Genomic DNA, 26289 nt, shown 5'->3' on the forward strand with positions numbered 1-26289 from the left:
AAAATATAATTAATAAACTTAATTAAGTAGAATGAAACTCCTAAGTCCTAACAAATAATATTAACTTAAAGAGGAGTATCAATCAATACAAGCCAAGCAAAATGACACAAAAAAACTAAGATTAATCCACTTCTCAAATTCAAATCTCAAAATAAACAATAATCATTTTATATTTTAATAAACTATTTTCATAGAAATGCCACAATTTATTTAAGACCGGAGGTTTAACTGAAACAAAGGAAGTTAAATTAATAATTATTACTCTTAAATTTTAATTTGTTTATTCTACTTTTCTTTAATATATTTTTAAAAAATATTTTTTTCCTTTTCAACAATTATTTAATTACAACTTTTCATGTTGACAACAAACTTATGAAAAACATATCTCTACATTTAATTATTTTAATGAATATCACAATTTTTAAAAAAAATACATATTAAATCAAAACAGAACAAATAATTTAATAACTTGAATTAACTAAAGCAGACAAAACCTAAAGAGTTTTCAGTTTCTCTTATTCGGAATAATTAATAAATCGTAACGCATTTTTTCAGTAAAAACGACAGCGTTTTATCAGATTCTTATAACAAAACGGCGTCGTTTGTTTCATTCTTCTTGCATTTCTGAACCCCACTTAACGGCCAAAGCCAGCCTCAATCACAGAGCAAAATGATCTGTTCACATTTCAAAAAATCAGAACTTTTTTCAGACCAAATGTTAAATGTTTTCTACATTTGGATATAAAAAGTGTAAAAATTTGTGAAAAAGTTTGAGTTCATTTGAGTTGATGAACTATTAGGGTTCTTGGGTTTTGTTTTTCTTGGTTTTTGATCTGTTTGTTTTTCAGTTTTGTTGAAAAGAATTGTTCTTTATGCTATAAAGAAAGAACCCCAGAAAGAAAGTTTTGATTTTTATTTGTTTTGTTTTGATTTGGGGTTGAAATGAAACGAGCTAAGTTCGACTCTGTAATGTCAGTGAGTCGACTCAGATCGATTCAAGTTTTGATGTGTTTGTTGTTTGTGTATTTTTTCTTGGTTACTATGGAAATACCTTTGATTTCTAAACTTGGGTTTGGTTTAGAATCGTATGAACTTATTTCTACACCGTTTGATAATAATTCCAAGTTTAGCAGGCTTAATAGTGTTGGTGAGTTGAGTGGTTCGAGTCAAGATTCAGTTTTTCCTTCAAGGGTTATGTCAAGGAGAACTAAAATGGAGTTTTCATTACCTCAAAGGAAGATGGTAGAGTTTAAGAGAATTTCAGGTTTGGTTTTTGATGAGAAGGTGTTTGACAGTTTTGATAAAGAAGAGTTTTCTGAGCTGCATAAGGTTGTTAGGGACGCTTTTGTAGCTGGGAAGAAACTGTTTCAGGATATCGAATCGGGGAAAGTTCAGGGGGAGGTTGTGAGTGGGACTCAGAATCGGACTGAGTCGTGTCCTGACTCGGTGTCTTTGTGGGGTAGTGAGTTTGTGGCTGGTGGGAAGATTATGGTGATACCTTGTGGAATGACTTTAGGGTCTCATATAACAGTGGTGGGGACGCCTCAGTGGGCCCATGAAGAGAAGGATCCTAAAATTACATTGGTGAAGGATGATGATGAGACTGTGATGGTTTCACAGTTTATGATGGAGTTGCAAGGATTGAAGACAGTTGATGGTGAGGACCCTCCAAGAATACTGCATTTCAATCCAAGGTTGAAAGGGGATTGGAGTGGAAGGCCAGTGATCGAGCAGAATACGTGTTATAGGATGCAGTGGGGGTCTGCGATGAGGTGTGACGGTTGGAAATCCAAGCCTAGTGAGGACACTGGTGAGGAATTTATGTTGTTAATGCAATGCTTTTCCGTTTTGTCTTCGTTAATTGTTTGGTCGTACTCGTTGTTGCACCTGTATTATGTATTGGTACGGGTAAGTTTCATATTAAGAGAAACTCTAGTTTTTTGCAAAATGCTAATTAGCCTTAAAGAGAAATTAATTTACTAGTTTTGGAATGAAATGAGTTATAGTGAACCACGAATTTTCCTTAAAAGAGAAATTATTAAACCAGTATTGTAATGAAACGAGTCTTATTAGAATATAATGGTGTTGATATAGCTGACCCCACGTAGTTTGAGATTAAGTTGTAGTCAATCCGTATGCTGAGTGGTTGTTATCTACATGGTTGCTTCACGCTTGCACCACTTCTTTAGAAAATGTCGGAATTATTAAGATTCTCATGTAGTTGTGTTGCTATTTTTGGTTGTTAAATGTCCAATTTTACAACTATATATATGGAAGGAAAGACTTTGAACTTCTTTGTGGCTGTCTGAGCTGAATTCTTACTAACCAGAAATTTTGCTAGATATTGTTATAGATGATTGAATCAGCTGTGTCTGATCAGTATAAAACTTGATCAAGCTGAATTCGGAGCTTTTTTTTAAAAATAGTTGTGGTGTCTGTTCCAGTTTGCACGCATCTCAACTAATTGAACGTTAATGATTGATTTCTCATGTATAGTATACTGTGTTGTTGCATGGTAATGGTTCAGATTCTCACTTTAGTATTGTCTGTGTTTGTGATTTGCTGTGGAATGAATGAAGTGGACGGACAGGTGAAATGTGAGAAGTGGATACGTGATGATGATGATCACTCTGAAGAATCAAAGGCCACATGGTGGTTGAAGAGACTGATTGGTGGGAGGACAAAGAAGGTTTCAATTGACTGGCCATACCCTTTTGTAGAGAACAAGTTGTTTGTGCTTACTGTCAGTGCTGGCTTAGAAGGTTATCACATCAATGTAGATGGGAGACATATTACTTCATTTCCTTATCGCACTGTGAGTATTGTCTAAAATTACTTTATCTTAATGCCTTTTTGTGATGCATATCGGTTTAAACATTTTCTTATGGTTGATAGGGTTTTACTCTTGAGGATGCGACGGGTCTGTTTGTTAATGGGGATATTGACGTGCATTCTGTATTTGCTGCTTCATTACCTTCAACACATCCAAGTTTTGCTCCACAGAGGCATTTAGAAATGTTACCCAAGTGGCAAGCTCCGCCACTTCCAGATGAACCTGTAGAGCTTTTTATTGGCATCCTTTCTGCAGGGAATCATTTTTCTGAGAGAATGGCTGTGAGAAAATCTTGGATGCAACATCCATCACTTAGGTCTTCAAATGTAGTAGCCCGTTTTTTCGTGGCAATGGTAAGACTTGGCTAAGACACAAGTGTTCATTTATGAAAGCAATATCTCATATTTGGAGCTTTGCATGTGCTTATAGTTGATTTGAAATGTTGCAGCATGGAAGAAAAGAGATAAATGTGGAGCTCATGAAAGAAGCAGAATTTTTTGGCGATATAGTTATAGTCCCATACATGGACAATTACGATCTTGTTGTATTGAAGACAGTAGCAATCTGTGAATATGGGGTAAGTGCAAGGATAAAATTGGATTATGCTCATTATCACATCAGATTTTCTCATCCTTTTAACATTTATGTACTCGTGGTATATTCCAGGTCCGTACAGTCGCGGCAAAGTATGTAATGAAGTGTGATGATGACACATTTGTAAGGATTGATGCTGTGATGAAGGAAGTTAAGAAAGTCCCTAGAGGAAGAAGCCTGTATGTTGGTAACATCAATTACTATCATAAGCCCCTTCGACATGGTAAATGGGCAGTCACCTATGAGGTAGACTCTCTCACTTTGTCAGTATTACACTTCAAATTTCTGTAGTCTACTGACTTCCAGGAGGGGGTTGAGGCATTGTAATTGATAATCTATATTTGCAGTTTCTTCTGTTTTCACGTGGTAAATCATAACCCTTATATATCCTTGAGAGTGCATGCCGAAGGACTACCATTGAAACTAGCCCTTGTCTTGCATGCTAATAGTAGATGGTGGAAGTTACCAAAGCAGCCCACTAAGTGAGCATCAACAAACCAAAAGGCACCAAGCTCCAACATAGTAATGATGCAAATCTCAATTTGTAGAAAAGTCTCTTCTTTTTTACTGGAATGGCAGTAAAGAGTTCATCCGTGTAGAGTCAGCTAATAGAAGGTTTAAGCCAAAATATGGCCCTTGACACCTTAATTTGAAATGGGACTGCCATGGAAAAGTATGCTTGGTCTTTTGTATCCCTGGTTTGATCCGGCCTTATACTGGCGTTGTACTAAGTTCAATACCAAGCCCATTGTAACCATCACTTTCTTCTCCCTTTCTTGTATTTTGCTAGATTCTGGTTATGAGAGGATTTATCAAGAACCTTAGTTGCTTCATATGTAATGAATTGCTTTATGTCCTGAACCTCTTATACATTCACTAGTTGCTGACATTCAGTTTTCCCCATGGGGGTTGACAGGAATGGCCTGAAGAAGATTATCCACCCTACGCCAACGGGCCTGGTTACATCATCTCATTTGATATCGCAGAGTATGTAGTTTCCGAGTTTGAGAAACATAAGCTGAGGGTAAGTTACCTTGATCTGCTTTGTGAAATATTCCTAACCTGAACAGAAAAATAATTCTATCTAACATATATTTGACCCGCTGCAGTTGTTTAAGATGGAGGACGTGAGCATGGGAATGTGGGTAGAACAGTTCAACAGCTCAAGGCCCGTAGAGTACCTGCATAGCTTGAAGTTTTGTCAGTTTGGGTGCATTGATGATTATTACACTGCACATTATCAATCTCCAAGACAAATGATCTGCCTGTGGAGAAAGTTGCTGAACCAAGGGAAACCTCAGTGCTGTAACGAGAGATGACAAGGCATACCCTGTTAGCTAATGTTAGGCAACTCTGAAAAGGAAACGAGACAAGATAGATGACAAGGCGCATACCCTGTTAGCTAGTGTTAGGCAACGCTGAAAAGGAAGCAAGACAAGATAAGTTCCCGGGAAGAGCTTGTACATATAGCTAGAGTAAATTAGCCTATTGTGCTATTATTATATTTACTTCATTCATTCATTAGTTGCTTCTTTTGTTAGGGCTCCAGTCTTGTACCCCAGGCTAGTTGACACATCAGTCTTGTGAAACTGTATGAAAACAATGATAGCTTAAGCTCTTACAATATAAAATTCAAGGGTGAATGGCTCATTTTCAATCTCATTTTGCAATTTACATTCTTCTATGTGCCTGTCAACTCTGACTATTTTGGGCTGTCCCAGATCTGAAAAACATTTCTCCTAGTTGGTGATACCTTAATTTTTTTGTGTTCCCTTAAGGGAAGTCTTTAAGGTTAATGTCAGCAACTTTGAGAGTTCTGATCTTGCTAACATTAACAGACTTAGAGGTGGTGTATCCATATGTAGTTCTACAGAAACAGCATCCAGTATTATAGTTCTTTTTATCTATGTTGCATTGCTGACGGTTATATATGAGAGTGAAGGCGAAAAAATGGCATATAAAGGCTGATCAAAAGTGCTAGAATTTCTGACCAGAAAAAAGAACAGTAAAACAGTTGTCTTGTTATCAAGAAACCTAAATATTGCAATCCTGGTATAATAGAGGTGCAACTGAAGCTTACCACCAGCTAAGAGACGCTGTGAATTATCCTATTGTACAAGCAAAGCATATATAAAGAGAAGACAAAGAAGTTGAGAAAGAGCTGCATAATCAAGGTATTTTTAAGCTTGCAGAAAGACAAAGTTTGGAGCTTACTTCTGGGGAGGGGAAATAAGAAATACCAATGTGTTCACAAAGTATAAGGGTCTCTTGTCTTGAAACTTGTACATCATTATTATTTGTGTTTCATAATTGTGCCTCTAAATTAGTCCACTACTCACAAATACTAGTGTTTTTATCTCTTGATACATACTATATTACTTGAATCTATTTGAAATGGAAAATGAGTGGGTGATCAAGGTAAACGATGAGCTGATGCACGTGGAGGATCTTACAACTGTGGAGGCAGAGCACTGGAAGAAGCGGTCCATTTATAGAGTACCTGTTGGTGTCACAGATGTGAGCAAGAAAGCTTACAAGCCTCAGGTAGTGTCTTTTGGTCCTTACCATCATGGCACAGATCATCTCAAGACGATGGAAGTTCATAAGCACCGAGCTCTTCTCCACTTCCTCAAGAGATCTGGAAAATCATTAACATGTTATATTGACTCCTTACAACAAGTGGCTCAAGATTTGAAAGATGCATATGATTTGCTGGATCCTGTATGGCAAAATGATACCAATGCCTTCTTACGGTTGATGATTCTTGATGGCTGTTTCATGCTGGAGATTTTGAGAACAGCTGCTGCTGATAGTCTACTTATAGATCAATCTCAGCATCCTCAACAGTATGACTATGCTCCTAATGATCCAATTTTCAGCAATCATGGGAAGCTCCATCTCATGCCTTATCTCAAACGCGATATGCTGATGCTTGAAAATCAGTTACCTATGCTCCTTTTGGAAAGATTACTTGCCATTGAAAATCAAGAGGAAAAGGTGTTTATCTCCCTCTCTTAAACACGTGCTCACGTCTCCTCTTAAAGTTTAAGCTATTTTACGTGACACTTTTTTATTTAGTTAACCCTTCAACATTGATTAGTGACCTTTTCTAATCTAATTCCCCTTACAGAGTGAAGGGTTACTCCTTGATTGCATTCAGCAGGACGATGAGCAATGTATTAATAAGCTCATACTGGACTTCTGCAATCCTCACAGCCGCGCTAAAGGACTTGGGAAATGTTTCCATGTATTGGATGTCTACAGAAAGAGCATACTTTGGGAAGATCCTGCGTTGGCCAAGACTCGTTCAAGGAAAGCACCCAAAGTTACTAACCAGAGTAGTGGCGATGAGATAATACGTTCTGCTATGGAGCTCCATGAAGCAGGCATTGTGTTCAAGATGAGTAGAACTAGAAGCCTCAAGGACATCTCCTTCCATGGTGGTATCCTTAAGCTTCCTCTGATTGTGGTGGATGATGCAACAGAGTCGATGTTCTTGAACTTAATAGCTTTTGAGAGATTGCATGTAGGTGCAGGAAATGAAGTAACCTCATACATCTTCTTCATGGATAATATTATTGACAATGCCAAAGATGTTAGCTTGCTACACTCTCGTGGCATCATCCAGAATGCAATTGGCAGCGATCAAGCTGTGGCTAAGCTATTCAATTCACTATCAAAGGACATTACGTTGGATCCAGATAGCAGCCTTGATCTAGTACACAAACTGGTAAGTGACTATTGCAAGCTGCAGTGGAATGAATGGAGAGCCAATCTCATTCACACCTACTTCAGAAGTCCCTGGGCCATTTTGTCTGTCATTGCTGCTATCTTTCTTTTCGCCCTCACCATTGTTCAGACAATATACAGCATCTATCCTTACTATTATCCACGTTCCTAACGACAATCTCCTCACATTAAAGTACAAAGACTTAACCTTTCTCCATTGGAGAAAGACGACGAGTGTTACCAAATTTTGGAGTGAAACAGGGAACTTATTCTGATCTTGGTGCATCTTATTTTTAATTTAATTCTGATTCCTCAAGTTCTTAAAAATTTGGCCAAATCTCATGTCCCATAGCATGTCCATATGTCAATTATCACAAAAATTATGTGGTCTTTATATGATGAATGTAGTACTTTGATATCCTTCTTGCTCAAAATCTATATGTGATTTCAGTAAGAAATGAACACGTCCCGTGTAATTCCAAGTGGGGTCTGGGGAGGGTGATGTGTACATAGATCTTACCTTACCTAGTGAATGTAGAGAGGTGGTTTCTGAAAGACCCTCGGCTCAAGTAAAGCATATCAAAGCATATTTTAGTAAGAAATGCCTTTGCATGTGAACAATACTTGCAAAATCTATTGACAATGTCTATACTTATTCTTTTTTGGACATTATCAAGACTCTCTTTATGCCTTACTTGTGAATACATCTACAAGTGTTTACATCATGTAGGGATAATAGGTCATCCATTTTTCAAGTAATGAAACTCTCTCTATAAGTTTTCATAAATGTTTGCAAGTTATTGCACATGAATGGTGTTTACCCTATTCGCACTCAAAGGATAATAGTAAGGGTTCATCAAAAAAGAATTTTCATAATTCATTTCTAGTAACTTAATAAGAATTCCTATGTGGATTCTCATATATGAAATGGATTAAAGATGGGCCAAGCTAGTAACTTAATAAGAATTCCCAATCCACAATTAACATCAGTAGGATTGGGAAAATTGAACACAGGTCAGAAGTGAATTACGAGTCTAACCAATCAGCGAATCGAGCGACCTCCCCTGGCATGCAATTATGTGATGACTAACCTCTCATTCTAGTTTAGTGCTCTTCGAACCGCGCAGAAAGGAAACTTATCTGATTTTATTTATTTTGAAATTTTTCTGAAAGAAATAATAAATCGTATACAATATTATATTATTAAGGATTTCATGAAGAAACTACACGAATAAAGGGTCAAATTAAGACATATATAAGTTCATGTTGCTAACATCAACACAAAATCTAGAAATTTAGTATTAAAGAAACATGATCCAAGAATACATATAGCTTTTTATCACAATGAAGATATAAAGAATCTAGCTAGTCCAGATTGGAATCCTTTAAAGTACTTTATTATCACCTTATGATCAACTATATGTTGCTATGCTGACATTTTTTTTTTAAAAAAAAAAAAACTTAAAGAGGGGTGATAAGATGCTAGCATAAAAATATGCTAGTGTTTTCTTACTAGAAAAGGATCAAAAGGAAAAAAGAAGAAGTAAAGCAATTCAATTTCTTAGAAAAGGTAACAAAAACAGAAATTGACTAATAAACAAGTGGATCAATATATTTTCTTGAACTTGTGATGGTTAATTTGGTGCATAAAAAACAACAACTCTTTGTTAGTTTTTTTTGGTTTCCCTTCCGGTGTTCGAAGCCCACATTGGAGCTCCGACTAAATTTGGATCGCGCTCTGCAGGGCCCATTCGGGGGTGACGCTCCCAACATGATTTTCTCCATACCCAGGGCTCGAATCCGAGACCTCTGGGTAAGAGTGAAGCACTCCCACCAGTGCACAACAACCCATGTTGGTAACTCTTTGTTAGTTATTAGGTATGGATGATGAGATTTCATTGATAACGGGATCAATTCAAGTAGATTCATGGCAGGCTCATTGCTCTCATCCTATCGTAATAATGAAAGAGAACTCCACGTACCAAAAAAGAAACTTACTTTATTCCTAAAATGGAATATAGAAAGCGGTACAATACGAGGCTCGAGAGATCTTGAGCATAATATATGCTACTATCAAAAAGACTCTAGCCATATCTTAATCCATAGTTGAAGAATGACGCGATCAAGAAAGTTCTCCCTTGAATAAAATATCCAAAGATTTCTCTTTCATTTTCATTACAAACAAATAAAGAATTGTACATTTTTTACCCAATGGAGTCTCTAAGTGAAGTAACATTAGTCATTAGGTCCAAATTAATTACTCTAATTAGAGAATGATTATCTCCACATTTAAAGCTTTTATTTAAAAAAATTACACATTAAATTAAAGGCAAAAAGCATAGTGAACTTTCATAAATTTTGGGATTCGAATAATTTAAGAACAAAATTTTAGAGGTCCAAAAGCTTTGCCTACTATTGTCATGGAATTTTTTTTGGAGAAAAAAGAAAGAATATTGGTGAACAAAATGATTCTTTTAAAGTGGAGGGTGCTCAAAAGAAGGAACATATTCCTTTTATCACTTGTGTATCTTATTTTTATAAAATAATATATCCAATTTGATTCTTCTAAGTTCTTAAAATAGCCCTATATTTCTAACTAGTGTAACATATTATGACCTATTTCATGCTAGGAGTATATTAATATATTATCACTTAAAATATGTGGTCTTTAATAAATGAATGTGGTTCTTTTTTTTAAAAATAAAAATTTAGTTGTGTTTCTTTTGAGAGGAGTTTTGGAGTGAGGTAGAAGTCTATCTTTATAGCTATGCTAAAGTAGTAACTAGTAAGCGAGCTATTCATATCGGTCAAAATGAATTGAATCAATAAATGAGTTATTACATATTTTTAATGGAAAGTTGGGATTTGGGGCAAAGATGGTCTGGATCAAGATGAGTTAAATAATGAATCATAACATAATTCGACAACTCTCATTATATTCTTTTTCCTAATAATTTATTTAATATAATTAACAAATTAAACTTTTCTTCTTCTTTATTACAACTATAAATAACATATTACATTAAAAAAAATCTAAATTTTTGGATTAGTTTCCTCATGGGCAATTTAGTTAGTGTACTTTGCTTAAATCAATCCAACTTTTATATGCGTTGAATTTGGGTGGGTTAATTAAACGAGTCATATTTTATGGTTTAATTTTTTCACGGCCAATTGTTTTTTACATGGCATCATCAAAGATAGGTTTAGGCCCTGGGAATACTTCTAGAAGTGTTTTATAATTGTTTCAATTCCACATGTGACTCAATCTTATAACCTATTTAGTTAACCTTTTAAGATTTGTTTATTTTGAAAAGTATATTTAGATGTCTTAAAAACTATCACTTTGTGAATAACTTTCTGGAGGTGTTCTTGTCCAAATATATAATTCATGTTTCGAAGATTGTAGGTTTGAATCATGTCCTGCCTAATTATTCATCGGGATAGAAGGCCGATCCAAACTTTGGTATTCCAAAAACAACTAAGTAGATGCCAAAAGTGTCATTTTTCACATTGGAATAAGGCCACAAACCTATGGATATTGTTCATTGCTCAATGTTGAACTTTTTCATTCTATCAAAGAATTAATATAATCTTGCTCTTTTTGAGTTAAATAAATGGAGGAAACAAATTAAAGAGAACAATTATTCAAACAAAGCTAAAGAAATTGAATTGATCATTTTAGCATAATGTAATAAAAACATTTACAAAATGATCAAAAAAAGAAAATCCACCCTCTTGCATTAACCTCCCTGTTTTCTTAACCATTATTTCACATTTTACCACAAACCAAGAAGATCAAGGATTCTCCATGAATCAATTAAACATTAAGCAACAAGATTGTAACATCCTACATTAACACGAAGACGATGAACAATCCCAACGCGTTAATCAACACAACTCCTGCAAGAAAAAACACTATTTCTTGTAAGACGATAGAACTAAATTATCATATAAGCACAAAAATTAGTTGTACATACCAATGTGCCATGGAACATTTTTGAAACTGTTACTCCAAGCTGATCCAAGGAAACAATCGTTCGTCGTGTTGAATCCACTAGGACAATTACATACAAATGAACTATAAGGTCCTCCATATCCACAAACACCATTGCTTTTCTCACAATTAGCACACATATCAGGGTAATCATTATTGAAATTGAACTTGTATTTCAAGGCGATCCCATATTTCCAGGCCTGAGGATTCAATTCTTCGCCACTAAAACCATATAAAGCAGAGTATGATGAACATTGTAGCTTCGTTAAATCCATCTCAAACGCAGGACCAAGATCAACAGGTGTGTAAACACAACAAGTTGAAATTGGTAAATTAAGTCTACTAATGGCTTGACAAGAATACAATAGACTACAAACAGGTGCACCCTGAGAGTCACACATAGGGAAAGTTGAATTAGTCCCTTCATTATTTGACTTGTAGATTGGTGAAGAATCAGTTGCACAATCTAGCAATGCAAAAACTGTTTCATCATGAAAGGTAAAAGGCGCGTTAGCGTCTAGACTAAAGCCTTTACTTGGTTGTGTACAAGCACATGTTGACATAGAAGGGTCACTAATGTACATGATTTGGTAATTGTAGTCTATGGATGTAACTGGATAACACCCGGTGTGTGTCTTGAAAGAGAGTTGTTGGTTGTTGCACATAACATAAGGTTGAAATCGCGGATCACCACAGCCAGGACCAGTGCCAAAAGGGTATTTGATTGGTACATTGCCACATGATTTTTGACAAGTTTGTGATGTGATTAGTGAAGGAAGAAGTATGAACATGATGCAAGAGAGGAAAGTTGAGGATTTTTTGAAGTTCATGTTTTGGTTTGACTATGAAAATGTAGAAAGGCAGGGGAGGGAGGGAGGAAGTGAAATGTGGAAGAGTAGTGGTATATAAATATAAGTGTAAGGTCTAAAGGTTGCCTTTGCAACTTTTCTTGGACTTGGTAATGCATAATATTAAAGAGCCTCATGTTGAGTCATCCCGGTGAAAATCATGACGTCTCAGGTTTAAATTTAGTATAAGCAAAAATATTAAGTCGTTTCTTTTTCAAGTTTTGATGGATAGAGTTAGTTACCCAATATTTGTACTGATAGGAGGTAAAGGTGGACATGTAGCACCGGAATTTCCGAATCGAAGTTTGATTATGATAGTGGATCGAACTATTAAAGTTCGGTATTTGATATTACTGAATGAACTTCAAAAATACCAAATCGTACCAAATGTTCATCCCTAGTGATAGGTAATAAGTAATTTATAAAATTAATCGAGGTGCGTGCAAGTTGATACAAAAGAGAAGAATGTTAGATGACTTTGACTAAATGATGCTATTAGTTGGCTGATTCCCATGTGTGGGATCCTGGGAAATTTCATATACCATAAAAATATTTTATTGAGTCTCCTTCATTCTAGTTTTATTTTATGGTTTTTTCCATGTGTTTTAATTAAGTGCCACCAAAAATTGCAAATGTAAAAGGACATCTATTATAAGCTTCTAATGTTTTTTTTTTTTTTTGAAGGTAAGACTAGTTTGTAAATGCATGGTGATGGAGAAATAGCTTGTAGATTTAATTAATATTGAGTAGTTTGAGAACTCTAATAATTGGTTTGATTAGTTTAATTATGTCAATGATTATGCTTCCACTAAAAAGGAAAAAAGGCATCTTTTATCTTTTGTAATGTAACACAACTATTATTATACTATATAGTATATATAGGTGCTCCTCTTGCCAGCAAGTAAGCCACTTTAATATAGTAATAACAATCTTTACTTTTTAGTTTGTTTTTTAAAAAAATGATACCTTAATTTATTTGGAGACTGTTAAATATTACTGTCTTTAATGATATAGTTCTAACTTCTAAGTATTATATAAATATTATGGTTTATAAAATAAAAAATTCAAAAAAAATAATAGTTTTAGTATATGATTTGTTTGCTTTCTTTCTTAAATTAAAATTATGTCTAATTAAATATCGCGACATAAAATAAAACTGAAGGAATATAAAATAGGGGAAGAAAAGAAGAAGGGGAGTATACCTTATCTACAACCTAATAACTTTATTCCCTTGATTATTTTTTTCAGTGCTTCACAGCCAGTATTGAAAGTTTGAAACCAAAGTATAATGAAAATTTTTCAAACAGTTTTAATTATTTGGATACTAACAAAAACAAAAAATGACATTTTCAGAAAATTAAGATCTTATATTTTGGTTATTGTCGTTACGTGGAGATGCAATGGTTATAATATATATTTATTAAAATTCAACTAGGCCATAGTTGGTCGTATTTGGAGAGAGGCAAATCAATGTGTGGATTATCTGACAAACGATAAATACAAACATAAAAAAGATTTATTGATTTGTAAAAGTATGTTCAAGAATATGAAATTCATCTGTACAAATATTTTTGAAGTATTTTATTTAGTACTTCTTATTGTAACCAAAAGAGAGAGAGGAGATTGGCCAATGACTACTAATTTTAACACTAAGTACATATATCTGGGATATCAGAGACATTGGAAGAGAGGTGAGCGAGAGTGTTAAAGTATCTCATATATATGCAAATCATGTACATATCTAGGAGATCAGAGATATAAAGAGAGAGAAAGACGAGCGAGAGAGTTATTGTATCTCATATACATGCAAATCACGCCTTAAATATATACAATGTATCTAAAACAAATTACACCTAATTTGATTCGTAAGTATTCGAGATACATGAATCTGAGTGTATCTGGTAAAGGAAATGTTGTACCTTTAATTTCGAAAACTAAAATGAAGAAAAATAATTAAATCCTAAACTAGTGAAATTTGTATTGTTTGCTTTAGATATAATAAATATAGGAATATTACATAATACCACCCACCAAAATAAGCAAATATTTTTTTGCATGTATTAATATAAATATACCGTACATAAAATATATGTTTTTTCCGATTATAAAATAATATATTTTTTCTAATATATTTGACTAGTGAATATAATTATTTTTAGTCGACCGACAAAATGTGTAACTTGGTTGTCAAATCTAAGCCCATAAATTTCTTAATTCTAACATATGTTCGGCCCATTAATTGCCAAGAAATGGATATTTTCAGAGGCCCAAATTGATAACCAGAGGATTCAACAGCCAGCTTTCTTCTCCGACGAAGAATGGTATGTTAGTAAGAACCCTAATACCCTTTTTGAATGATTATTCATAAATTAAGCTTGTAACTGTCATTTGATGCTTCTATTTGTATGTTTTTTTGAGTTAATTTCCAATTTTTTAGCTTACAGTTTGAGAATAGCTTATCTTGTAGACTCTGTTATGGATGGAATATGTTAATTTTGTATTTAGAATAAGAGAATTAGCATTTATATATCAATTGGGTGTGTGACAGGATATTGGTTTTTTTTTTTTTTAAAATAAAATAAAATTTAATGCTCCTAGCTTTATGCTCTTTGGTGATTCGAACTCATAATCTTAGAGTTGGAGGTGGAGGATGCTTACTATCCGAGCATTGAGCAAGCCCTTTTGTTGAATAGTGAGTTCAATGTTTAAGTTAGCTGTTTCTGTTATGGATGTTTATTTATTGGTGAGGCAATAACAGCATCAGCCAACCTTCACTACTTTCTCCACCAAGAAATCTGACCAGAAAACCCCCACTTTCCAGTTTCTCTACTTATGTTTTCTTGTACTTTCTTCCACCCATCTGTTTTTTATTTGCCGAGGTCTATCGGAAACAGCTCTCTACCTCAGAGGTAGGGGTAAGGTCTGTGTACACTCTATCCTCCCAAGACAACACTTTGTGGGACTACAGTGGGTATTTTGTTGTTTCTTGTTGTAATTGGGATTGAGAATTTGAGAATTGGGTTTCAAAGATAGGTTCTTTATGATAAAACAATATTTTTTTATAGGTTCTTTATAGTCGATCTCTTTTTCCGGCAAATCCAAGTTCCTTCTCCTTCACTGGCATCCTCCTAATGTGACAAATATCTTGATTTATCTCTTCCATTCAGACCACACTTGTGGGGTTACACTGTTTAAGTTGTTGTTGTTGTCAATAGCAGCAGCATCAGATAGGTTGATTTTTTTACTTTATTCAATTTCCTTATTTTCTTGATGTTGCATTTGCAGAAATTGACTTCTTAACAAAAAGTTACAATAATCAATGTTTAATGTGATCATCCTATTTGTTTTACAGGTGACAAAGAGATGAAGTTTCTATAAATTGATCTTATACATGGAGGAGAGCCATGGCATTTGCAAGCTTTAATGGCTCTCTCAAAGAGATATGAGGAGGTGTTCTGCTTTTGTTTTTCCTTACCATTGTCAAGTTTTGTCTTATCATCGATACTTGGGTTCTGTGACAAAACACATGTCATTCTTTTCATATTCAACTAATTCTGCTGTTGAAAAGCTTTCTTGCCTAACTTTAACTGCTGCGAGACCTTTTCCAGATTATTCGCCTAAAAAACCCTCCATTAGAGACTCTGAACTTGTGCAGCACGTATCGACTTCTATTAAGCAACGTTACTCTGAGCACATTCGGCGTGTCTTAAAGCCCTTTGAATCAAAAATCAAACCTGACCACATCGTTTGGGTTCTCATGACCATAAAGAATGATTACAAACTGGTTATAGATTTCTTTGATTGGTGGTGTCAACGGAGGGACCCGTCAATTGAGGTACGTTGTATTATCGTGCATATTGCTACTGCACAAAAAGATGCAAAGACAGTACATAGGCTTATTCATCATTTTTGGGCAAGACCCAGTGTAGATGTGACAGTTTTCTTCCCCCAGTTTCTTGAAAAGTTAATATACACTTATAAGGATTGGGGTTCTAATCCATTTGTTTTTGATATTTTCTTCCAAGTGCTTGTTGAGTTAGGAAGTCTAGATTATGGAAGAAAACTTTTTGATAAAATGTTGCACTATGGCTTAGTTCTATCTGTCTCTTCATGTAACTTTTTCCTTTCACGTCTCTCGCATGAGATTGAGGGGCACAAAATGATGCTAAAGGTCTTTCATGAATTTTCTGAAGTGGGTGTTTGCTGGGACAATGAATCTCATAATATAGTGATCCATTCTCTTTGTCGGATAGGGAAAGTTAAAGAAGCTCATAACTTACTCCTGCAAATGGAGCTGAGGGGCTGTATGCCTGATGTTGTAAGTTACAGCACTGTGATTAATGGATACTGTGCTGCTGGACAGCTTGAATCAGTGATGAAGATCATCGAAGAAATGCAAGTAAAAGGATTGAAGCCAAATGCATTTACTTTTAACAGTATAATTCTTCTTTTGTCTAAGAGAGGCAAAGTGCATGATGCCGAGAAAATCCTGAGGGAGATGACTTCCCAGGGAATCACTCCAGATAATGTTGTTTACACAACTCTTATAGATGGCTTCTGCAAAACTGGGAACATAAGTGCTGCATACAGTCTGTTCAATGAGATGCAGAGTCTTAACATTACCCCTGATTTGATAACATATACTGCCCTTATTTCTGGTCTGTGTCAAACTGGAAATATTGCTGAAGCAGATAAGTTATTGAATTATATGCTTGGCCGGGGGTTAGAACCTGACGAATTCATTTATACAACACTTATTGATGGTTATTGCAAGGCAGGGGAGATAAAGGCAGCCTTTTCTCTTCACAACAAAATGGTTCAGATGCAGTTTGTGCCAAATATTGTGACTTACACTACACTAGTAGATGGGCTCTGTAAACTAGGGGAACTTGAAACAGCAAATGAACTTCTCCACGAGATGTGTGGAAAGGGTCTTGAACTGAATATTTACACATACAACTCACTTGTTAATGGTTTTTGTAAAGCTGGAGATGTGAATCAAGCGGTAAAGTTGATGGAAGATATGGAAGCTGCAGGGATCTGTCCTGATGCTTTTACGTATACTACTCTAATGGATGCTTATTGTAAATTAGGAGAGATGGGCAAGGCTCATGGACTACTACGTCAAATGTTGCTCAGAGGACTCCAACCCACAATAGTTACATTCAACGTTCTGATGAATGGCTTTTGTATGTCAGGGATGCTAGAAGAGGGTGATAAACTGTTGAAGTGGATGTTGGAGAAGGGTATAATACCAAATGCTACTACTTACAATTCTCTTATGAAGCAGTATAGTGTGCGAAATAATATGTGTATGACGTCAGAAATTTACAAGGGGATGCTGGGCCAAGGAGTTGTACCAAATGCCAATACCTTCAACATATTGATACGAGGACATTGCAAAGCTAGAAATATGAAAGAGGCTTGGTTTTTGCACAAGGAAATGATCAAGAATGGATTCACCCCGACATTAGAGACTTATCATGCACTCATCAAAGGGTTTTTAAAGAGGAAAAAGTATTCTGAGGCGAAAGAAATGTTTGAAGAGATGAGAAGATATGGTTTATTGGCAGATAAAGAACTTTACTCTATCTTTGCGGATATGAACTATGAACAAGGGAACTTTGATTTGGCGCTTGAGCTTTGTGATGAAGCAGTAGAAAAATGTCTTGCAGACAAGACTGATAATAGGAATGCATGATGGTTGTCTGACATGTTTCTGCATCCTGTTGCTGGTCATCTTGTTGCTATTTTTGGAACTAGTAACAAAAAACTAGTTGTCTTGCTCCCAATGATGCTAATCTTTTTCGTGCTGTCAAGTCAGTTCAAGTTGTGTTGCTCTGTAAGTCGTCAGATGATATTTTGAGACAGGCGAGTTTACTAGGTATTTGCGTATTTTTAACTCACTTCCATTTCTTCAAAGATCTAAAGCTGAGTACAGTTTTAGATGCATGCTGCAATTTAGCATTTCAGTGCACTTTTGCTTTCTTTGCTTTGCTTAGATTTGTACCATGCGATGCAGGGAGGTGAAGGGAGGACTGATGAATCACCTTTAAAGCAATCCTGCTTGGATCAGAAAGAAGCATGCAAGCTAGGTAAAAATTGCAAATTCAAGTTTCCTCCTTTATAATAAAGTGGAAAACAGAACACGTTAGACTATACTCTCTTTTTTTCCCATACAAACCTTTATATGAACTACTTTGGTAAGGGTACAAAACTTTAAATGAATTTGTACATGGCAGTGGTATACTTTTATTTTGGTGGGGTGGGAGGTTCTTTGGTGTTGAGGATGTAAAGACAGAAACTCCAAGGCACCGCATTATTTTTACCTATATTTGATGTTCATAGCTGCAGAAGTGCTTGTGATTGATCTAACGTTCATCTTTCTTCGTGAATCAGGTGTCGTGGACTTGGAGTTCTACTGCAATGAAGTATATTACAGTATACCACCAATTAATGTCAAAAAGCACCGGAAACTAGGAGAAGATTTGTGAAAGGCTGTTGTTTTGATATGTGGAAGTAGCGGTTCAAGGAATGCATGATTGTTTAACCTGGTTTAAACTGTTGAAGGAGGTTACATTATATTCAATGACTATTTCTTGATATGTATGAAATTTTCAATTAGCTCACACAGTTTGCTAATTATGCCATAGACCTGGTGGTATCAGTTTCAGGAGAGGTAAATTGTTGATCATGCAATTTATTTAACTTTAAATTTAAGTCAAAAAGCATTCGTAATTGAGTACCTGTTCTAGTCAAGTTTATTTTTCAATCACCTAACCACTGAAGTTAAGTTAATTCTCTGGCGAGGAAATTGATGTTGCTTTGAGTTAGCTTTGTTGTTTTATTCTTTTATTAATGTTTTACTCTTAATTAAAATGTTGCATAAATATATGATATGATATGCTTCTGTGGTTGAAGTCTCGCGATATTTAAAATAGGAAGGACAATAGTTTAGCTTTTAGGGTTGATCATGGTTTTCATCTTAAGAGTTGCATTCTATCTTCTGTGACAAGATAATGTTGCTCCAACACAAACTGTAGCTTGTGTATTTAGTATAACACTGATCTCATAATTACGGTGCAATAACTACAGGATGAAGCTAGTCAAAAGCAGCAGACAGTAAAGAACAAGGACCGAGCAGAGATCTGCTTTAGCAACGTGACCATCTGAAGGTGCAGAGGGACTTGGGCTCTCAGCAGTCCTTGCTATCTCCATCGAGCAAGTGTAGTTGCAGCGACTTGGACGAACCACTCTGTATACACCGGTGCTTGTTAAAACATAGGTATCCTTCCTGTTATCCTGTCCAAATGAGAATATGTAACCTAAAGCAGGCAATGGACTATTGGGAACTGAGCTGCAATTGAGAGGGGAATCATGAGCACAACGGAAAGAAATGCCTCTTGCTGTAAAGTTCCCACTGTTATATGGATTTTCTTGAGCTGCCCAAAAGTTCTTAGCATACAAATCGCCATAGAGGTAACTGCAAATGCAACCATCCTTCTGTTAAGTTTGGTTCGCTAATGTACTTCAATCTTATATTAACAAGGGTGTTCATATTTACCTTCCATATATGCAGGGATCAGTCTTGGATCGATAAACATAGCCACCTGATATGGCTGCAGATCCAACTTCTTTATTTATATCAGAATGACGGTATCCTAACACTGGGAAGATGGGATCCATGAAATCATCAGCTGAAGCATTTTTAAAGCGTAGAGGACCTTCATACATGCTCCATCCATAGTTTCCCCCTTTTGTGATGATGTCAACTTCTTCATACTGATCCTGCATGATTCAAATGATTGTCAGAAACTCAGAGTCAAGATATCAGCTAGCATGTTATGTCTGTTGAAATGATCTTAAAAACAGAGATGTTATAGCCCTCAACGAAAGTGAGATTGTCATTGAACCTGGCCAACATCTGCGCAGATGAAGTAAGAAGGCCTTTCTGAATCAAAGCTACAGCGCCAAGGATCTCTCAGTCCAAGCGCCCAAATTTCTGGCTGCAAATCCTTATCTTGTGAATAAGGATTATCTCGAGGAACCGAATAGTTTCCCCAATGTCCAAGGTCTGATATTTCTTCTTGACCTATTGAAAGAATCACCTTAGTATCTCATGACATAACCCAAGAAAGTACAAGACAGGCAATTGGCCTTTTAGTTTGTCAATTATTGTAAAACAATTAAATCAAAGTGCTCACTTGGTATGTTATCAATATCAACCCTCATTATTTTTCCAAGCAATGACTTCTTATTTTGAGCAAAATTGAAAGAATCACCCTTGCTTCCACCATCTCCCATCATAAAGTAGAGATATCCATCTTCAGGGCCAAAGAGTATTTGTCCTCCATGATTAGCTGTGAATGGAAGCCCCATTGTAAATATTCTCCTCACTTCTGATGGTTTCACCTTCTTTGCCTACAAAATGTATGAAATGTCAATCAAACAAGACAACATATAGTGCTTGCAATGAAACCTTTTGAAATGGAATTGGAGAAACTTCTAATCCCCTATGCAGAATTAGATTCTAACAGCTTAAGTTTTAAGATGGAGGTGGTAACGTAATTCAACATGGTATCAGAGCTGGTATAATAAGCCCATAGAAAGAATCAGACCAACAAAGGTTGGCTATCTAGCTGCTTAAGAACACTATTGAGTGAAAAACCAACCAATGATGGATCTGGTGCAGTCCCATTAGCACTGAACTCTGCAACAACAGAATGGTATTGGCATGGCTGCTTATTATCATCTGAGTTTATCTTAGAAGGATCACAACCAACATCTGAATTACAAGCACATCTTCCAGCACAGCTAGGGGACTTAGCTTTGTCACAGTTATATGATGCAAAAAACCTGCCATTCTTGGCAAAATTTGGATGAAAAGCCATCCCCATCATCCCATATCTTGCATCTAAATAAACTTCATCTGTCAAATCAGCAAATGGACTTGATTCATCAAGCCCCATGCTTTCTCCTGAATCTTGATCTGGTATACTTGCTAACCAAATTTTTCCAGCCTGATTGGAAAAGAATGCTCGGTTCGATCCATCAGGATGAGAGACCATGTTGAGGTAAGCTCCATCAGCAATCTTCTCAAAACACATCCCATTCGGAGTCTGTAAAGTTTCGTTTTTCTTGAGTGAAACTTGTTCTCCATTGAAACATATTGAATCTTTATCTGAGTTTCCACCAAATGCTTCACAGAAATCGGCTTTCGATTGCCAGAAGTCTGTTAGCAAGGAGGAGTTTGAGTTTTTTGCCCCTCCTGCTTTGGTTTGCAAGGATGGTGCAAAAGGAGAATTTGTTATTGGTATGTTTTGGCATGAATCCCAAACAGATGAACAAAAACTGTTTGCTGATGCATCAGTTGAATTGCAAAGAACAGGAACTGGTCTTGGCCCTGATTTTACCTTATACAACTCTGCTGAGAACTGATCACAAGTCTGAAACAAAAAATAGGGAAATCTGTTGGATTAGTTAACAAAGTCCTGCAGAAACTTGAGAACAAGAACAAAACTTGTTCATCAGATGATGAAACTATTTTGATGTAAGTTGTAAAAATTCATGTTTTTTCTTCAAGAATATGAGAAAAAGAACAAATTAAGCTAACAACAACAATATATCCAGTGCGGTCTCACGAGTGAAGTCTGTGCAGGGTGAGGGGTACGCAGACCTTACCCCTACCTTAGTGAGGTAGAGTGGTTGTTTCCGAAAGACCCTCGCTCAAGGAAGGAGAAAAAAAAAAAGAAAATGTTCAATTTCCACTAACATATATGAGCAATGTTGTTTGAACTCTTCAAGAATGCCAGATCCTTCAAAAGTAGTGAATTTTTCTCGAAGGATTCAAAACAAGTAGTGCGCGACAATAGTTTTGAAGAGTCCGAGCAATAAGTTATCAAAATTAGAAAACTTACTGAGCAAAGTATTGATTTGACAGCAGAACTACATGTTGTATCAGATATTTTCATACCCTCAAAAGCCTTCTGCAATTGCACATCTTTAGAAGAGTCACAACATACTCTTCCATTATATGGACAAAAAGCCAAAGCCTTTTTTGAAATAAAAGGTGCTCCTACATATATCACACATTGAAGAAGAACAATTAGCAAAAGAAAACAAAATTTTGTATAAAAATGACATCTTGATAAAAAAAAATTTGAAAAAAATTAAAATAACTTACTCAAATCTGTGCATAAAGGGAGTGAATAAGATGGAGATATATAGTTATACAAAAGGAGACAAATGAATGAGAAGAGCAATTTATTCATTTTTGGAAAAATGAAATTGAGAGGACAAGAACAAAAGATAAATGAACCTTTGCTACCATATTCTTAAAAAAAAAATGTTTCCATTAATAATATGAGAATATGAGTTTAACTCTTATGTCAAGAGAGAGGCAGATTCAAGATTCAAAATTCAAAATTTATGAGTTAATAAGTATATCATTGTATATGAGTTTACGGTCAAATATTTAGTTGATTTCTTGACATGTACATAGAGTTTAGGCAAAACTTATTGAATTTACGTGAACCAATATGTTACATTATGAATTTAACCATGTGTACTGGTAGTGTAAAAGAAATGCTATGTTGTAAGGTCGTTTGGGGAATTCAGAATTTAAGTTCTATAGATTTAGCCGAAAAATATTAAATTCGTATGAATCTGACGTCGCAACATTATATCTTGTAAGATTACCTAAAGATAACTACCGATAACATCTATAATACAAGTAATTAGAAACTTAAAGAATAAGGTGGTTGCCATATAGTCTAGTATATTATACATTACAATATAATTTTTAAAAAATATTATTATTAATATACTCAGTGTACTTTTACAAGTAAAATCTGAAGAGGATGATGTACACACAATCTTACTCTTATCTTTTAAAAGTACATAGATAATTTCTGAAAGAACGAAAACTCATACAAAATAGTTTAAAACAAATTTGAAAAGAAAATATCGTAACGGAGAATAGAACAATATCAACCACAAATACTTTAAGTAATGATTTTCCAAAAGGTGTTTGAATTTTCTCATGCTCTTTTTAACTTTAAGGTATGATTGAATTATGTGTACCAAAATTGGTTAGAAATTGGAAGGCACAATCAATAATAATAATTCTAAGACTTTTGGATTTGACTTGTAGCAACTATACATAAATCTTAGTGGATGAGTAGTGGTTGAAATGTCTAGTAATGATAAAAAGGACAAATAAATAAATATTTTATTACAAACCCATAAAAAAAAAGTTGGAATTTTTATATTTTTTTCTACTTTTTAAAAGGTGGATTTGAATGTGTTACATTAATATTATTATCTTGTAGGTGTATACATTTATTGCTTTCTATTTTCTTGACTTGATCGTACTTTTTGCCTACAATTTAAGTGGTTGTAATAGTGGGTTCAGACTTTAATCACTGTGAATGAATAGGAAAATTATGCGAATAATCAAACATACACTAGTTAATATAGTTATAATTTTCCTTAATTATAATTTGCGATCTACTTTTAGCTATAGTTATGCGGTTCAACTTTTTAGTTTTGTATAATTCACATGTTTGTATAATTCGGAATTTGTATAACTTTTGTATAATTCAGAATTTGTATAATATAATCTGTATAACTGCTTACACTTCTGATGTTTGTAATTGTATAAATTCGTTATTTTGTGTTTATACAAAAGTAACTGAATTATACTAATGTACCTGGGAATTATACAAATCCACGAATTATACAAACGAAACAATTTAAATTATAGCTACAGCCCGTAAATATACAAACTATAACTATGAAGCGTATTTAAGTTTATTATAGTGACTATTTGCGAAAGTTCCTATGAATAATTAATGAAGATAAGCCCACATTTTCAGTTTTTTTACTATTAAACACACTTTTTTTTTATTTTCATATTTAATTTAATATTCACGTCAATTTTGAGGTGATATTTAATTCACTTTAAAGTTGTTAAGAGGGTATATAATTGTCCGTGGAGTCAAGTGTATAAACTAAGTTGTGCGGAGAAGTTTAAGAGTGAAATGATGTGTTTTTCTCTTTTATGAATCACGTCAATGTTATAACGTATTTAAGATTACAAGTTTCAAAATGTTAGAATGTAACAACAAATGGACAAACTAATAAGGTCCTCTCCTTTCAATCTTCTCATCTACTATACATGTGATCAAGAACTTGCCCAAATAATATTTATCAAAAATCACAAATTGCATCTTCTGTTTCTAACTCTGCTTTGATCATGGATGAAAATGATGTGAAATTATTAGGATCATGGCCTAGTACATTTGTCATGAGGCCTCGTATCGCGCTTAACGTAAAATCAGTGTGTTATGATTTCTTGGAGGAGCAGTTAAGTTCTAAGAGTGATCTTCTCCTTAAATCAAATCCAGTTTACAAGAAAATTCCAGTTCTAATTCATGATGGAAAATCCATTTGTGAATCTCTCAACATTGTTCAATATATTGATGAAAAATGGACTAATTCTGGTCCCTCTATTCTCCCCTTGGATCCTTATGATCGTGCCATTGCCCGATTTTGGGCATGTTAGATTGATGATAAGGTACACATCTCTCTTCGTAACTGTAAAAACTTAAGTTATTAGAGAGAGCACTTCAAATTACTTATGTAATGTTTTACATTTCATTTTGATATTGATGTGCTTGAATATTGTAGCCATTTCGAGTATCTTTGATGTGTATACAGTGGCGTATTCAGAATTTTAAATTAATGGGTGCTCGCTATAGTTAAAGCCTAGTACAATCCGACCTATAATATTGTTTATTTGGTAGCTAGGACAAACCAGCATAATTTACTAGATAGAACTTATGTGCAAGAAGTATCAAATGCTGACTGATATTTCATTAAAAAAGAGTGTTGAACTCTTCTTATTTAGTCATTCCTTCAATATTAGTTGTTGAGGAAGCTAGCCATGACAACAAATACTGTAAAGCTTCTAGGTTCATGGGCAAGCCCGTTCGTGAACCGGGTTGAAATAGCCCTCAAGATAAAGTCTATTGAGTATGAGTTTATACAACAAAATATGATAAACAAAGGTGAGCTGCTCCTTAAATCCAACCCAGTTTACAAGAAAATCCCCGTCCTGATCCACGATGAGAAGCCTATCTGTGAGTCCCTTGTTATCCTTCAGTACATCGATGAAGTTTGGATTAATGGTCCCTCCATTCTTCCTTCTGATCCCTATGATCGTGCCATAGCACAATTTTGGGCAGCCTATATAGATGAAAAGGTGAAGACTTAATTCTCATATTACCATCTCGTTGTCCTATAATTGGTAACAATTGAATTTGTAACTTATCATAAACAAACTCTCTATCTCTAACGTAGAGGTAAGGTTTCTGTACGCTCTACCCTCCTCAGACCGCCACTTTGTAGGACTAGTATGTCTCGAAAATTCCTCTTACATGTTGTAGTGTCCAATTCTTTGGCGGTGGCAACTCTAATACCATGTTGAAATTGTGTGATTGTGTTATCTAAAAGTTTAAGCTATTAAGAATAGAACATTTCTAATTGCTTAATTATGTTGTTCACGCTTCAAATGTTCAGTCTTGAACGTGTGCTGGAGAGTGTTAGAGTCTCACATTTGTTGAGAGAATAAGTTGTCGTCATGAGCTAGCTGAGGTCTATTTCCTTAACAAATATTTTTATTGATGATGCAGTGGTTTCCATTATTCCGTTGCTTAGTTGTTGCCCAAGGAGAGGATGCCATAAAGGCAGCACTGGAGCCAGTTTTCGACGGTCTGGTGTTGTTGGAAGATGCCTTCAAGAATTGCAGCAAAGGAAAGAAGTTCTTTGGCGGAGACAAAATTGGATACGTGGACATTGCACTTGGCTGCTTCTTAGGTTGGATGAGGGTGACCGAGAAGATGAACAATGTCACACTGCTTGATGAAGCCAAGACTCCAGGTTTATACAAATGGGCTGAAGATTTTTGTGCCGATAGTTCTGTCAAAGATGTCATGCCTGAAACTAATAAGCTTGCTGAGGCTGCTAAGGACCTTATACCCAAAATTAGAGCTAATGCATCTAGCTAAATCCATACGCTACGTTTAGCCTATGAAGCCTCGGTATCTATTTTTAATCTCTAGAGTCTTGCTAAGACCATATATTGAAACAACATTTGGTCTTTGGAAGGTTTAATATGGTATTGTGTAACAAACTACTAAGAAATGAGTATTATGAAGCCAAGATCTACTATTTATTGGTTAATTCTATATGTGTCTATTTGATGTTTATTTCAATTTTTGAAACTTGAA

General features: G+C 35.0%; 5 protein-coding genes and 2 pseudogenes across 10 annotated transcripts in view; 5 read left to right on the forward strand and 2 right to left on the reverse strand.

Annotated features, from left to right (window-relative positions):
- The window catches only part of LOC125830798 (uncharacterized), a 90040-nt gene that overhangs the window by 45468 nt on the left and 18283 nt on the right, over positions 1 to 26289 (forward strand). The window lies entirely within an intron of this gene.
- On the forward strand, positions 652 to 4857 carry LOC125830789 (hydroxyproline O-galactosyltransferase GALT6-like). The gene is made up of 7 exons (XM_049509963.1): positions 652 to 1810; positions 2580 to 2815; positions 2896 to 3186; positions 3282 to 3410; positions 3500 to 3673; positions 4344 to 4451; positions 4537 to 4857. Exons 1-7 carry the CDS (start codon positions 943 to 945, stop codon positions 4744 to 4746), a joined length of 2016 nt encoding a protein of 671 aa, XP_049365920.1. The 5' UTR covers positions 652 to 942; the 3' UTR covers positions 4747 to 4857.
- LOC125830695 (UPF0481 protein At3g47200-like) lies at positions 5466 to 7355 on the forward strand (annotated as a pseudogene).
- Positions 10798 to 12008, reverse strand: LOC125830800 (wall-associated receptor kinase-like 15). The gene is made up of 2 exons (XM_049509975.1): positions 11134 to 12008; positions 10798 to 11056 (listed from the first exon to the last, which is right to left on the reverse strand). Exons 1-2 carry the CDS (start codon positions 11978 to 11980, stop codon positions 11004 to 11006), a joined length of 900 nt encoding a protein of 299 aa, XP_049365932.1. The 5' UTR covers positions 11981 to 12008; the 3' UTR covers positions 10798 to 11003.
- Positions 14281 to 17732, forward strand: LOC125830787 (pentatricopeptide repeat-containing protein At1g05670, mitochondrial). Of its 3 annotated transcripts, none has more exons than XM_049509959.1 (2): positions 14281 to 14327; positions 15351 to 17732. In XM_049509959.1, exon 2 carries the CDS (start codon positions 15441 to 15443, stop codon positions 17697 to 17699), a length of 2259 nt encoding a protein of 752 aa, XP_049365916.1. In that variant the 5' UTR covers positions 14281 to 14327; positions 15351 to 15440; the 3' UTR covers positions 17700 to 17732. The 3 variants fall into 3 exon arrangements, with proteins under 3 accessions (XP_049365916.1, XP_049365915.1, XP_049365917.1); XM_049509958.1 differs by lacking the exon at positions 14281 to 14327 and adding an exon at positions 14863 to 14918; XM_049509960.1 differs by lacking the exon at positions 14281 to 14327 and adding an exon at positions 15207 to 15229.
- On the reverse strand, positions 19025 to 22080 carry LOC125830810 (HIPL1 protein-like; the record flags this gene model as incomplete). Its single annotated transcript, XM_049509986.1, has 6 exons — positions 19025 to 19481; positions 19563 to 19786; positions 19912 to 20090; positions 20203 to 20419; positions 20671 to 21444; positions 21916 to 22080. Coding segments are annotated over 6 exons (1953 nt in total), but the record flags the coding sequence as incomplete, so codon positions are not given.
- Positions 24236 to 26242, forward strand: LOC125830801 (glutathione S-transferase U17-like; annotated as a pseudogene).

The sequence above is a fragment of the Solanum verrucosum genome, unplaced genomic scaffold, assembly GCF_900185275.1.
Source record: "Solanum verrucosum unplaced genomic scaffold, falcon-dt-bn FXZP01000154.1, whole genome shotgun sequence".
NCBI classification, from domain to species: domain Eukaryota; kingdom Viridiplantae; phylum Streptophyta; class Magnoliopsida; order Solanales; family Solanaceae; genus Solanum; species Solanum verrucosum.

Bases quoted from the DNA above. Each gene is read 5' to 3' on its own strand.
- LOC125830789 (XM_049509963.1), top strand. From the start codon at position 943: ATGAAACGAGCTAAGTTCGACTCTGTAATGTCAGTGAGTCGACTCAGA. The intron at 1,811-2,579 runs GTGAGGAATTTA...GAATGAATGAAG, and splicing joins CAAGCCTAGTGAGGACACTG to TGGACGGACAGGTGAAATGT. The intron at 2,816-2,895 runs GTGAGTATTGTC...TATGGTTGATAG, and splicing joins CTTCATTTCCTTATCGCACT to GGTTTTACTCTTGAGGATGC.
- LOC125830800 (XM_049509975.1), bottom strand. From the start codon at position 11,980: ATGAACTTCAAAAAATCCTCAACTTTCCTCTCTTGCATCATGTTCATA. The intron at 11,057-11,133 runs GTATGTACAACT...TTTTTCTTGCAG, and splicing joins AAATGTTCCATGGCACATTG to GAGTTGTGTTGATTAACGCG.
- LOC125830787 (XM_049509959.1), top strand. From the start codon at position 15,441: ATGAGGAGGTGTTCTGCTTTTGTTTTTCCTTACCATTGTCAAGTTTTG.